The sequence below is a fragment of the Phoca vitulina genome, unplaced genomic scaffold (genome assembly GCF_004348235.1).
Source record: "Phoca vitulina isolate PV1807 unplaced genomic scaffold, GSC_HSeal_1.0 scaffold69, whole genome shotgun sequence".
Classification (NCBI taxonomy): domain Eukaryota; kingdom Metazoa; phylum Chordata; class Mammalia; order Carnivora; family Phocidae; genus Phoca; species Phoca vitulina.
This window is the reverse complement of record NW_022589772.1, coordinates 3603449-3618705: the sequence shown is the minus strand read 5'-3', so window position 1 is coordinate 3618705 and position 15257 is coordinate 3603449. Positions and strand designations below refer to the sequence as shown.

At 42.8% G+C, this 15257-nt stretch overlaps 1 protein-coding gene and 1 non-coding gene across 2 annotated transcripts; one reads left to right on the top strand and one right to left on the bottom strand.

Moving 5' to 3' along the window:
• Nucleotides 1-11279: 11279 nt before the first annotated feature.
• On the bottom strand, nt 11280-11352 carry TRNAS-GCU. The gene has a single exon. It is a non-coding gene; the product is annotated as a tRNA-Ser (tRNA).
• A 1302-nt stretch (nt 11353-12654) lies between these two features.
• Nucleotides 12655-13153, top strand: SERTM2 (serine rich and transmembrane domain containing 2). Its single transcript, XM_032392730.1, has one exon. It carries the CDS (start codon nt 12881-12883, stop codon nt 13151-13153), a length of 273 nt encoding a protein of 90 aa, XP_032248621.1. The 5' UTR covers nt 12655-12880.
• The last annotated feature ends 2104 nt before the right edge of the window (nt 13154-15257 follow it).

Below are 15257 nucleotides of genomic sequence, written 5' to 3'. Positions count from 1 at the left end.
GTTCAGGTCATGGTCCCAGGGTCCTGGGATTGAGCCCCACGTCAGGCTCCTTGCTCAGCGGGGAGTCTGCTTCTCCCTCTCCCACTCCCCCTGCTTGTGTTCCCTCTCTCACTGTGTCTCTCTCTGTCAAATAAATAAATAAAATCTTGAAAAAAATACATATTCTCAGTTCTCAGCCCTGCAGAAGATCTGGGATAGAGCCAACATTCTGTATTTTGAAAGAGCTCCTTAGGTAATAAAGCATAGCCCTGGTTAAAAACCACTGACCACTGAAAGGCCAGCAACAGCAAGTCTGAGTCACTCCCATTGTCATTCCTCCTCATTCCAACCCCTATTATTGCTGACTTTAGGGTGACATGGGAGGCTCTAAGGTGAGTATTTTTAGAGAATAGTTGCTGCCATGGCTACCTCAATAAAAACCCACCAAGTAATTAATACAAAATTGACAGATTTAATCTGTGCTGAGAAAATTCACTTGTCCAAGTTCATCCTGTGAGTGATGAAGATAGGAGCAGTACTTGGACCAATCACCATATGTAGTCCAAGCCAGATGGAACTATCCGTTCTAAATGTCTAAATATATGACAGGAAGGTAAGAAATTATATTATCGCCGTGCTAGAGCTTAGCTACCAGAAAAAAAAACAAAAAAACAAAAACACCTTCCTGTAAGGATGAAATAAGCAAAGCCTGAATTTGAGCAATGTGTACTAGGTTTGATTGGGTGGAAGGGTTATTTTTAAAAGGGAGCATTAGGGTTCTAATCAGGACAAACTGACATTATTGATTCACTGTCTTAAGGCCTACAAGCTCTTGGGAACTTTGATATTTTTGCCCCCAGGGGAATCAGAAGTGAGCCAGACAGAGCTGCTGATTCGCAAATACTAAGAAGGAGACCTTAGACATAGCTTCAGTACCAGGGCAGGAGTGTGATGCAGTGGCTAAGAGCATGGGTTTAGAGTCAGACACAGCTGCGCTAAGAGATTAGTCTCCATTACCTACTAGTTGTGTGACCTTGAGCAAACTGCTTAACCACTGCAAGATTCATTATTCCCTTCTGTAATTTCTAAAGCAAACCCAACTGTCAAACTTTGGTGCCTCTGCATGGGCAGCTCCCTCTGCTCAGAATACCACTCACCTCCTTTTACCTTGACCAACTCCTACCCATCCTTCAGGTCCCGAATCAACGTTGCCACTTCCTGGAAGCCCTGATCCCCCCGATCAGAGTGAGACAAATCTGTGTCTCCTCCCCAAGTGCACTAAACACAACTTCAATTATAATACATGTATGGTAATTGGTAGTTTTTAAGAATTTGTTTCTTCCACACATGGGGAGCCAGCAGACTAGGGCCTGTGTGCTAAATCTGACCCACGACCTCTTTTTGTATATCCCTCAAGAACGGTTTTGGCATTTTTACAGAGTTGGTTCAAAAAAAAGGAATATGCAGGGCGCCTGGGTGGCTCAGTCGTTAAGCATCTGCCTTCGGCTCAGGTCATGATCCCAGGGTCCTGGGATCGAGCCCCGCATTGGGCTCCCTGCTCGGCGGGAAGCCTGCTTCTCCCTCTCCCACTCCCCCTGCTTGTGTTCCCTCTCTCGCTGTCTCTCTCTCTCTGTCAAATAAATAAAATCTTAAAAAAAAAAAAAAAAAAAGAGGACTATGCAATAGAGATCTTTAAGTGTCCCACAAAGCCTAAAATATTTACTATCTGGCTCTTTACAGAAAAAGTTTGCTGACCCCTGCCATAGATGATTAGCAATTTGAAGGTGAGGACTAATTTTCATTACACTGTGTGTCCTATTCCTAACTCAATGCCCGCCACATAATAGGCACTCAGATGTTTGTCGAATGAAAGAATGAATTCACTAGTCTAACCAATATTTTTTAAAGTATAATTTATGACAGGATCAAGAAACAACGTTATTTTGTCTCCCAATGTGCAAGGAAAACTTACTCTGTTGGGGTAAATTTTTTCTGACCCTGGATGGAAATTTGGATGGACCACATGACTTTTCTGTTCATTTCTTCGAGAATCAACAGGCGTCAGATCACTTGAAGTCACAAAACATGAACTTGGTTCCGTAATCAGGACATATTCAGTCCGAGATATTAATCAAATTCTTCAGGCTTACTCAGAGATAAGGTCCCCGTTCCCACCCCATGCTAAGGCCTACAGGTCATGGCCATCTGCCTTTGGAGAAGGAGGGGGTGATAGGTTTTCTTCTTTTTCTCTCCACTTGCCAACTCCTATATGGACCCTCACCCGGGCGGAGCAGGAATACAGAAGACAGTAAAGGGATTAGTCAATTCTTCCTTGGTAGAATGAATGGCTTTCCACTTTCTGGGTCTCCAGCTCTTCTTTGGGTTCTTTAAAGGCCCCCATCACTGAGGACCCCTCTCGTGCAATTTGGAAGACCTGGATTGATGCATCTCTATTCAGGTTCGTAGTTTACAACTCCTCCTTCAGCCCCTATCTCCAGCTATTTTTTGCTGGGGTCTCTCCACCCTTCTAGGTGGCTCTATTAGACAGGGTCCAGGGTGACCCCACCTTGGCTCTCTCTCTTGCGTGGCCCGCATTTGGTTCCCAGGAAAGAAACATCCGTTGCCCTGACAAATCCTGGGAATGCCAGCCAATCCCAACACAGTCAACCCTGTCCTCCTGCCAAGGGCCACATGAGCTTTCTCAGAATGGGGGACAGCCCCGATCCTCTGCCTCTACTGCAGGGAGCAAATGTCAAGCTCTCTGCACGGTCCGGTGAAACACCCTCTCACTAGGGTTGAAGTGAAGGAGGTAACATACCCCGTGCCCCAGGACTCCTGTGGAGGGTGGCGTGAAGTCTTAGCCTGGCAACAGATCTCTCTAAAGAAATGTTTTCACGAGTTTTCCTTCCCACTCTTCTCCACAATCCGACTTCTTTTCATTTCTTGGAATCTGTTCTGGAGCATTTCCTCTATAAATTCTGTATATGATGATCTGACTTTGGAATTTCCCATCTATTGTAGAGGTACCTTTTATGTCTCCCTGGAAACTTGACTTTTACTAATATCATGTTACCTAGGGCTTATTTTGTTCTAATTAGGAAAGAAAAATTAGACTGCCCCTGGCTAAACCTTGTATCCAAGTAGCCTTATTCTCTTCTGACATCTAAAAATTTGAGATGGCGACATGAACACATACTGAGCAACTACCATGTAGTGCTTGTTTCAAAGGTATTTTCTCATATCATCCTCATGATGAGAGTCTTTCCCACCTTTACACGAGAAAACTTAGTCTCAAAGAAATTTATTGACTTTGTCAAGGTAGCCCAGAAAATACAGATCAAAGCCAAGGCTGAAACCCAGGTCCATCTGACTTCAAAATCCATGGTGTGTTTGTTACACTATAACCTTCGATGTTTTCCACCAAAATACCCTAAATGGCAGAATCGAATGAACATGTATCCCTGGAGAAGACTGGGTAGCCTGAAGAGGTCCCACCCTAAGTGCAAAATTGCTCTTAAGTCTCACGCTTGATTATAAAAATGCTTACAAAATGTGTGTTTTGTTCTACAATATGTGTTTATTGTCATAGAAACTTATCGAAAATTATCGCTCAAATTACCTAGGTCCTCCCTACTGAATTTTCAAGTAAAATTAATCCTCTAGAAAAATGCATTATGTTTACCTTGTAGTTTCATGAGTCTTGAGCATACCACTCCAGTTTGAGCAACCCCAGCAGAGTCCATAAGATATTAGACTATGCCAGTAAAGTGTTAAGGATTTGAAGGGGAGTGATGCCTGGGTGGTTCAGTCAGTGAAGCGTCTGCCTTCGGCTCAGGTCATGATCTCAGGGTGCTGGGGATCGAGCCCCGCATCAGGCTCCCTGCTCAAGGAGGAGCCTGCTTCTCCATCTGCCTGCCACTCTCTCTCTCTCTCTGACGAATAAATAAATAAAACCTTAAAAAGAAGGATTTGAAGGGGATCCTCCACCCATCATAACCACCAGAATGAGGAAAATATAGAAGATGTAAGGCTGGTTAAGGAGAATTTGGGGATTAAGGGAAAAGTACTGCAGTAATTTCTTAAAGATTGGCATAACACTGTTATTATTATATCCTACCGTTATTATTATACACTATTATTACCAATTCTGTAGTAAAAATTGCTGATGACCATGAGTTGTTGGATGAACAATGCACTAATGACATTATAATATTGGAAGGGTGACATGAGGCCATTCAGCTGTTCTTAACCCGTAGGCCATGGAGCATGGAAATCCGTTTTTTTTTTTTTAATATTTTATTTATTTATTTGACAGAGAGAGAGAGCACAAGCAGGGGGAGTGAGAGAGGGAGAAGCAGGCTCCCTGCTGAGCAGGAAGCCCAACACGGGACTCGATCCCAGGAAGCTGGGATCACGACCCAAGCCGAAGGCAGATGCTTAACCAACTGAGCCACCCAAGCGCCCGGAGCATGGAAATTTTATGCCTGCTTTTGAGGGAGGGGAAGGTCCACAGCTTTTATTAAGTTCTCTGAGGAATCCAAGACCCACAAGAGGTTAAGAACCACTGCTGAAAGAACAGAGAATTTGGGATCGCTCTGCCTTGTTTTCGAATACTTGCTCCAAGCTTACTAAATTGCATGGGATACTTCCTCCTTGAGCCTCAGTTTCCTAATTTGTAATATGAGGATAATAATACCCAAGTCACAGGGCTATTGTGAAGGTTCAATGAAATTCTCTCCATGAATCTCTTGAACAGAATAGGGATTCAAGAAATGTTAATCCCCTTCCTCCTGCCACAGTATCTATAACACGGGAGGGGCATTTCACGTACAGGTGGGCACGCCATTTATAATGGAACATGTACATACCCTGGATACATACACTTTCTTCAAAGATATTCTGCCTCACGCGTAGACCCCCCCAACCAGAAATTCAGACCTAGATTCCAAAACCGACGTTACATTTCCACAAAAGAATTCAAAATAAAAGTATTTGGTTGGTGCAAAAAAAAAAAAAAAAAAAAAAAAAGAGGTGTCCCAAACCTGGGAACACACATATGCATCCATTCTGTTTGTAAAGATGAAATCATGTAAATCCCACTACATGCTGGCATGCTTGGTTTCCATTCTAAGCATCTATTACTATAAGACCTCGGATGAAAAACCTCCCGATTTGAGCAGGAGATCTGATCCTCTGAAATGACACATGGAGAAGCTTTGACAAAGACAGGGAGTCTTCGCTAATCCTACAGCTGCGTGAGGAAGCCTCGAAGGGGTTAAAGTGGAAGGCTTATACAAACTTTGCTTCTCAGCTTCTCTCTATCTCCTCCCTCTCAGGCTGCACACACAGCTAAGGCAGAGCAGAGCTGAATCGTTACCTTTCCCGCATACTCTAAACTGTTGCCTGCGAAAGAGGACCTGGGGACTTAAGTGTTCAGACTGCTTGCATTCAAGTGCTCCAGACGGTATGTGCACATCCAAACAGGCACCCCTCTTGGCTCTTTGGAGTTTATAAGGAGCAGGCATCTGAAACTGCACTCTGAAGCCATTAAGTGGCAACAGGCATTTTAAGTAACTAATACAAGGTGCTTTTCTGGGTTTGCGCTGGCAAGGTCTGACTCCTTAGAAGGATGAAAGAGAAAGCGTACTTTGCACGAACGTAGTCCTGCTTCTCTGGCAAAATGAGGCTTGCATTCTATTTTCCAGATATGCCAGAGATGTTCCCGAACAAGTTGCCTGTCGGTGCAAGCTTCAAAAGGGATACTTAAATGGCCAACCCCATTCATCCCGTAAGCCAAGAAAGGTAAGAGAGATTTGGAAATATTATGATGTTATTCACGGTGAAATGAGCGGCAGGATCTTATTTATCAGCAGGTGTGACAAAGAGGCACCATCTGCAGCAGAAGATACAGCAACTCCCACTTGAGAAAGCTTATTACTTAATGGCTCTCGCCATTGAAGAAGCACTTGCTGCTGGAATTGTTTTTTCATGGGGCTGATGTGAAACTAGATACTCTTAACAGCTTCTACCTCCCTTAGTTTTCTCACCCCCACACTGGGCAGATAAATACAAACAGAATGCGTGTGTTCACTCCTGCAAGCTGTTGCAATTGATAATTTCGGCTCTCTCTTCTGAATTGTTCCACCGATCATTTTCCTTACCTATCTGGTGGAATTGCCAATGTCATGCAGAAAAATGCAAAATTACCAAGTGAATTGTTTTCAGAACGTTATCATGTTAAATAAAAAAGCAAAAGTAACTACTAGGAGCTCCTTGAGGACCAACACAGGGATCCGGGTACATTTCTCTCTATATCCTGAGCACTTAGCAGAGCGCCTGGTAGTTGATGGGCACTCAAAGGTTTGCTGAATAAATATCAATCTGATTTAGGTGGTCCAGGCAGAACTTTGTTGCTCTTATTGGGAACAAGTTTCACCCAAGGGATTCCTTTCAGGAGTGATGGATGGAGAAAGCTCCACATTCCTTCATGATCTGGGTGGATACATTATTATTTTACCTCTGTGAGGTTACACATACTAAGTTGATGTCGAACATTACTGAAGACTTGGTATTTTGATGTTCAGACCAAAACACATTTTTTTTTTTTTTTAGTTACCAAGAGCTGTATTTACCAAGTTAATGACATGTAATCAGAAAACCAAAGGTGCATTCACATCGCTTGTGGGTATTTTGATTTACATTAGACGTGAAGAAAACCAGATGTTCAGGCTAATGGTGGACATTGGACCATTATTAAATTAATCTCTTTCCCTTTGCGGTTCCCCCAAACTTCCCTCCCCCTTTTTTTTTCCTCCTCCGTCCTTTCCCAGTGTTTTCCTGCATCCTTATCTTTCTCTCTGCTTCCTAATCATTCTCTCCCACCTCTTCTTCATACATCCTTCATCATCTTACTCTTCCCATTGCTTCCTTCCCTTCTCCCACTTTCTCTCCCCATTTCCCCCCCTTTCCCCCCTAATTCCTTACCCTTTTTCCTATCCCTCACTCTCTTCCTTATCCCTCAACAGCTTTCAATCACTTTACAAAGACTGGAGCCTGATGATTATTTTATAAGCTTCCCAGAAAGGACTGCAGGATTCTAAAATTGTGTAAGGGTTTTTCCATGAAAATCAGATCCTTCAGAATCAATAGAATTTCAATTTCTTTTGAAATTGCATTGTGCTTTTTCTTCGCAAATGGTGCAGGGCTTTTAACAGAGCAATCACATTCTCTGTGCAACCCATTAATTAGTTAACAATGAGAGCTATGGCAATTCTGTTTGGAAAGCTTTTACGAGAAGTTGTCACACGTACAGGACCAGAGTAACAAAGAGGATTTCCCAGTACCTAACTCTTCGTTTACTCATTTCAAAGTCCTTAATGGAGCTCGGAAATTAAATCAATAGACCTCTCTGAATTCGCCATGGTGTTCGGTCTCTTGCAGACTATAGAGGTTTTAAGAAATATGTAATTAGTTTTCCAAACCCTCAAATGGAATGTGTAAGGAAATTGACAACTGTACATGAGATCACTGTTCTCCACAACTTATCCAAGCTTCACAGAATTCTAATAAATATTTAATAAATATTCAGACCTGAGGAAGATTCAGGGTCGATTGTGGAGGAAGCAGACAATGTATTATCAATTGGTACTGAAAAGCATCTATAGAGAAAATTAAACTTCCTAAAATTTAAGGCTGTAAACCCATCCCATGTAGTTTTCCTTTAAAATCATATAACGGATAGTAATTCAAGAGCAGAGTTTCTAACACAGTGATTATTCCTTAGTTCCAGATTATAATCAGGAATTTAGTTTCCTTTGCACAGTAAGAGATGAGGAAGAGGAATAAAAAGAAAATGGAGTTTCAGGCTCTTCCCCAAGGTATATTAGCAGGCAGAAGAGAAATAAGACTATGTTTCTCTTCAAATTGTCAGTGCTAGGTGGATTTCCTCATATCCATGCATTTATTCAATAATTATCGAACAGCTACTGTGAGCAAGGTTAAGGGATAAAATGTTGAAAAAAGATCCTCAAGGGGTTTATATATTACAACTTGGGGGAAAACACATGAAATAGATATTTACAATATTAGATGAATGTTAATTCTCTGGGAGTGATACAGAGCATGTGGGAATTAGGATTTAAGTGGGAAATTAAGGTCAGTTTCATGAGCTGAACCATAAAGAATGGTAGCATTTCCCCAAACAGAGATATGTAAAGATGAAAGGAACTGGTCAAACAAAAACATGAAGGCAGGGAAGTAGGTGACAGTGAACATTCCAGCTTGATGGGAACGAAGGGTAGTGGAAGGATGTAGGTCAGCCAGGACTAGGGCATTGCCAGCCTTGAATGCCAAGCTAAGGAGAATGGAGTGAAGTCCAAAGGCAATAAGGATCCTCAAAGGCAATATGTGGGCCTCCAAAACTTGACTCCTTTTTCACCCTATTTGATTAGTTGTAAAGAAATCATATGGTAATAGAACGCAGAGTAAAAAGAGCAAGTCGAAGAAGATGACATATAGCTTGACACTTTTTTTATGAAGTTAAAAACAAAACTAAACAACATATTGTTTCAGGCATAGGTGTGTGTGTGTGTGTGTAAATAAAAGCAAGGTGATGATTCACAAAATTTAGAGTATTGATTATTTTGGGGGAGCAATAGGTAGTAGGACAAGATGGGGAGGAGCATAGGTAGATGTCCATATAAATTCTTAATCGTTCTCAATCTTAAAGTTGGTGGGTGTTTGTTCACAGATGTTTGTCCGTGAGTGTCATTTTTTTTTCCATGCGTGTTATGAAGTAAGCAAATAAAAGAGGCCCTGAAGGCACCGATGATGACAATATGCCATAAACCAAGGAGTTATCCAAATCTGTGCAGCTGAGGACCGCGGTAGACTAAAAAGATACCCCAATGATAAAGAGGCGCCTCCCACTTGGCTGGCACCAGCAGGGAGTGTTTATTTTCCTTACATTTCTCTCCTCTGGGTGAGCTGCCTGGGACTGTCGGAGTCCTGAATCCGAAGCACTCTGCTGTATTTGGAGAATGGTGTTGCTCAGCCCCGGCTGCAGATCAGAATCACCTGTGGGGCTTTAAGCATTACAGACGTGCATGCCCCACGCAGACCCACTGAATCCGAGCCTCTGGAGGAAGGACCCAGGTACATACATTTTCAAATCACTTCATAAGTGATCCCAAGGGCAGCAGGGACTAGAAACCATTCCTTGCAGAGTGTGCTTCAAAATTCGAAGTGGCCAGCTTGTCACAAATGTAGATTTCAGGGTCCTATCCCCAGAGAGTCTGATCTAAAAAACAAGGGACAGGACCTCGCAATCTGCATTTGTCATAAGCATCTCCAGGTGATTCTGATGAAGGGACTTCCTGGGACCACATTGAGAAACATTGCCCCAAAGGTTCCAAAACACTAGGGACTCCAGGTGATCACTCTGTGTATTCGTTTCCTAGGGCTGCCATAAACAAAGTACCACATACTGGGTGGCTTAAAACAACAGAAATTTATTCTCCTAGGTCTGGAGGTTAGAAGTCTGAAATCAAGGCATCAGCAGGGCCATGTTCTCTCTACGGTCTGTAGGGTAAAATCCTCCCTTGGCTCTTCTAGCTTCTGGTGTTTGCTGGCAATCCGAGGCATTCCTCAGCTTATAGATGCATCACTCCAATCCCTGTATTGTCCCTTCTGATAAGGACACCAGTCATATTGGATGAGGGCTAACCTAATGACCTCATTTTAATGTGATTACATCTGCAAAGACCCTATTTTGAAGTGAGGTCACATTCACGAGGTGTTAGGACTTCAACATATGTTTTGGGGAGACACAATTCAACCCATAACACTGTTTTAAATAGTTGTTTTTTTTTTTTTTAAGGAGGGCCCCAAACCACCGATAAGACTGATTAGCTATGTTCTTTGGCTGGGATATCTAGAGAGAAAGACCTACAGTTACCTTTCAAAACTCGATGTACAAAGAACCACTTGAAAAGCTTGGGCTTAGGATGCATATTCCTGGGTCTTGATCCAACATATTAGAATTCAGGAAGCCCCAGGAAGGGCCTAGAAATCTACATTTCAGGTGACATGGTGGGGGGGGGGGTCCATGCATCACGCCCTTGAGAAAAACTGGATTTAGGAGAACAAGCAAGGTCAAGGACCAAGTGGTTTGGGGAGGAGGAGCTCCCAAGAACAGACCTGAAATCTGCATTGGTAACAAGCTGCCCTGATGATCCATTGCCTTTGGGAGATGGTGTTTCTAGGGAACTAAAGGATATCTACTGTGATTGTCTTTTCCACTTGCTAGTGAATCAGAAATCAAAATAAATATACCTTTAAGTAGTGGACAAATGTTTCCTAGACCTTCGGTCCAAAGACAGTAGAAAGATAGCCTGTCTCTTTGCCCTTGTTTCTTATGAACCAGGTGGCTCTGCTAGACAGTAGGGCAGTTAGATAGGTAGGCTAAGAAACATGCTGACTACAGAAAGTATAGTGTGGACGAATGAATATAAATTTTAAGTGCTCCCAGGCTGGGGGATTATTGGAAGAATAGTGTGATTGTTGGAGCTATTTCCATGAACTCTCCTCGGGTATGTTAACAAGAGACAGAACTAGGCTACATTGTCCGCTCTCCGCTACTATTGCACATAGAAGTTTGACGAGTGATGGAAGTTTATATTGTTTATTTTAGTCACCCAAATTCCAAATTCATGTTCAGAATGACAAGCTAAATCATTTTGGAAGATGTCAACAGTAAATAGCTGACCCTATTCACACACTGGAATGTTTTTGCCAATAAAGACAAAGTTCTGTCTTTACCAATAATGAAAGATATAGTTATTCACTCAGAACAGACATACCCTCTCAATTCCTTCTGATCTACAAATACCGGGAAAAAAAGTACATTCTTGGGGCGCCTGGGTGGCTCAGTCGGTTAAGCGTCTGCCTTCGGCTCAGGTCATGATCCCAGGGTCCCGGGATGGAGCCCCACATTGGGCTCCCGGTGCAGCGGGGAGCCCGCTTCTCCCTCCCCCTCTGCCCCCCCTCCTGCTCTGCTTCCTCTTGCTATCTCTCCCTCTCAAATAAATAAAAATAAAATCTTAAAAAAAGTACATTCCCACTCCACAGACCTAAATGAGAGAGAAAGAACACAAAAACAAAATTGGGGGAAGCCTGCATTCCTACAAAGTCTATGATTTGTTAAAATGAGCCATGGCACTGGGACCTGGAGTTTGAAAAATGACTCCTTAGATTTAGGTCTTCCTTATTTTATTTTATTTTATTTTTTTAAGTAGGCTCCATGCCCAACGTGGGGCTTGAACTCACAACCCTGAGATCAGCAGTCGCATGTTCTACCAACTGAGCCAGCCGGGCACCCCTAGGTCTTCTTTATTTTAACGCTAGGATTACCTGGTTAAGCCAGGGCAGCCGTTCTCATCCTGGCTGCACTTGAGAGTCACTTGGGAGCTTTTAAAAAATACTGGTGTTTGGACCCCACCCCAGACCGATAAAATCTGACTCTCTAGAGTGGTTTCCTGGCCCCTATAGTGGAGATTATGATTTAGAAAGTCTACTTTGGGGCCCCTGGTCTATATTTTATTAAGTACCTTGGGTAAATCTTATGACCAATTAGTTTGGAAAACACTGTCCTAATCTAGCCTAGTTATTAGTTGCTGTTCAGTGACTTGAATTTTTCCTTTCTTTAATAGCCATTTACCACATAGCGAAAGGCATTCAAATTGAAAACTCAGGGTATCATTTTAAAATTAATTTGCCCTGGGGCGCCTGGGTGGCTCAGTCGTTAAAGCGTCTGCCTTCGGCTCAGGTCATGATCCCAGGGTCCTGGGATCGAGCCCCGCATCGAGCCCCGCATCGGGCTCCCTGCTCCGCGGGAAGCCTGCTTCTCCCTCTCCCACTCCCCCTGCTTGTATTCCCTCTCTCGCTGTGTCTCTCTCTGTCAAATAAATAAATAAAAAAAATCTTTAAAAAAAAAAATAAAATAAAATAAAATTAATTTGCCCTTAGCAAACATTTTACAATATGTCCCTTAATTTGTATCCCAAAAGAAATTGCCATCTGTTTCTCTTAGATACCTGAATCTTCTATTTCTGTTTTTGATTTTCAGGAATATAAATCTTAAGAATCTTAAGAGTCAAATCTTCTGAACCTAGACAGACTGCTGTCAGCATCTCTGAGACCTCCTCCTTCTGAGAATTACCGGGTCTGACAACACTTTCCCTCCAACCTACAGTGAGGGACGTCAACACACGTCCTCTAGACTTACAGCCCTCAAGCCGTGGCAGCTGGGCAGGAACCTTACCAGCTCCATCCTGAGGGGAGATTCTGAGAGACAAGAAGCGTGAAAATTCAGATATGCTGAGCCTGAAATATACAAAAGCCTTTAGACAGTCTCCTCACAGAAGAACCCAGTTAAATCCACGTAATTAGTGCGCACACTTAGATGAGCCGTAGGTAAAGCAGAGAGCCTTTCTCCCTCCATCAAAACAGAGTAAAAGTTTGATTTCATACTCGGAGATTTCTTGTCCCCATACCAGTATTATAAAAAGCAGTTTCCCCATCATTTGTTTTAATCAGTATAAGAGTAGGACTGTGGAAAATAAGAGTTATTTATATATTATTTTTTTAACGATTAAGAATTTCTGATAAAACCTATTGAGGGACAAGGGTGCTGGGCTGGAGGATAGAGTGTGGCCATTGCCAAATTAGAACATCACCATTTTCTTGCTTGTGCACCACTTACTTGGTTCAGGTCGTGATTGCTTTCTTTGCACGAGATTGTTAGAACACCTCCAGTATATTCAGAGACAGTCTGAGTGACTGTGGAATGCCTCGAGGGCAATAGAAAGCAAACCGAAAGAGGTACCCACAGAAGTTTTGAGGGATGACGGAGGTGCATTTCAAGTACCATGGAAACCTCACTGGCCGGGCCCATTTCCCCACCCTGGCAACAGAGGTCGACACCACTGCAGATAAGTATTCCAACCTCTACATGTATGTGGGCTTATTCTTGAGCCTCCTGGCCATTCTCCTCATCCTGCTCTTCACAATGCTCCTTCGGCTCAAACATGTCATCTCACCCATCACTTCTGAGAGCACGGAAAGTGTCCCTCAGTTCACAGATGTAGAGATGCAGAGTCGAATCCCCACTCCTTAAAGTCAGGCTGAATACGTGTGCTAGTGGGTCTCAGTAAACCCTTGTATGTTGATGTCCAGGAAAGCTTTTTTTGTTGCACGTGGCTTCCTGTGTAGGGAATCAACAAGTTGTTTATTTAACAAGCTGTTCGTGGTTTTTTTGTGTTGTTCTTATCTTGATTCTGCTTGTGGGATATCTAAGAAGTTTAAGACTCGTTCTGTGCCAGGAATAAAGGAAATGGCAGCTGGTTGGGAGGGCAGGTTGCCATAGTAACCAAAGAGAGCCTGGGCCTTGAGCAAACCTCAGACCACAGAAATTCATATGCAGCTATTGTAAAAAAGCACAGGATCCCTGGAAGCACCGAGAACAAGAAAGATTTGCTTTCGAAGGGGCTGATGGTTCAAAGAGGGTACCCCCAAGAAAAGGACAAGTTTTAATTGAGCACTTGGACCCTAAAGAATCGTCTCTGCTGACATGAAGCTAAATCATGTCAGAGGCTGATGGAAGGGACCACGAACGCTTTCCCAAAGGAACAGGGATTTTATCATCCAAGGCCATTGGGTTTGTCCCAAACCAAAGAAGAGATTTAAAGAAACTGTTGCAGTTTAAAGAGCAACTTTGCAGAAAGAAGTTGCTAGTCAACAAATTCATCTAGAGAGGGAAAAAATGTGCATTTTATATCTGTGTTATTACTATTACTGGACTTTCAAAAACTCAGATAATGGCAGATGTATTACAAAAATCCAGAATGATGAGCCACCCCCAAACCAAGGGAAAATTAAGTCCAAATGTGCTCATGACAATGAAACTTACATTATACGTGCAGCTTCTTTACCTTTTTCTCCCTCCCCGTCACGCTCTAGGACTGAGTTGCACCCAAAGATGAGTTTTGTTTAAAGATGATCCTGGCAGGGCGCCTGGGTGGCTCAGTTGGTTAAACGACTGCCTTCGGCTCAGGTCATGATCCTGGAGTCCCGGGATCGAGTCCTGCATCGGGCTCCCTGCTCAGTAGGGAGTCTGCTTCTCCCTCTGACCCTCCCCCCTCTCATGCTCTCTCTCTCAAATAAATAATATAAATAAAAAACCTTTAAAAAAAAAAGATGATCCTGGCAAAAAAGACCCAACTAGACTTTAAAGCAGAAATGAAATAATATTGGTATTATGTCACTGTATGACTGTGGCTTTGGACAAAACATTCCATCTTCTGGGTGCCAGGTTTTTCTTTCTGAAAAAATGATCAGAGAGCTATTTAGTCGCTGAGCTCCTTTAGATCTGAGTGTAAGAAAAAGACAAAGGAGGAAAGGACTAAACACCACCCTCCTACAAATCCTTATTAAGATCAATGCCCTCAAATGTCACATTTGTCTTTCCCAGAAAACACGTTTTCTTTCCTGATCCCTGCCCAAAGATGAAGTGTTTCACTTATTACCTATAAGAGAATGATATTTTTAAAAATTCCATTCTCATAAGTAGCCTATTATGCCAGTAGTAGAGAAAGAATTTGATTTTTTTTTAAGTGAACGTTCCAAAAGGGAACCGAAGGAGATGAGTCCTATTTACAAATCAGGCATTAGAAGGCTGGTCATCTACTTGCTGCCAAAGAACTAACACGTGAGTGTTAATTTCTACCTGCTTAAAATAAGTCTACCCTCGTTAAAAAACAATTAGTTCTCTCTGGCACCTAAAAGGTGGTCCTCAAATTTCACAGCGTGCTCCCTCGGGAACTGCAGTGGTGTGAGAGAGAAATGGTCCGGACTGGATGGCAGGTTAATGCCACCTCTACCAGACATGCAGCTCTCTCTAGTCTGTTACCAATTTAGATTGGCCCCTTTACTCTGATCTAAATCTAGCTTGGTTGTGAAATTCCCAAGTGCTTTCTACTTTTATACACAGTCATTTGCCAATACTCCTCTCTCCAAGGGGCTGCAAAGTGTGAAATCCCCACATGCAGAGCTAAACTTAGCAGCAAGGCTCCTGCCTCTGGCGCACCTGTTACAATAGCGGACCTTGAGAGTTGGCAGCTGTATTCGGCACCATTCAGAAGAGATCAGCAGGTAGGCTAAGACATAGGGCATGCACTTCCCTTTTGGCATTACGTTTTCCAAAACGCATAGTGACTCTTACA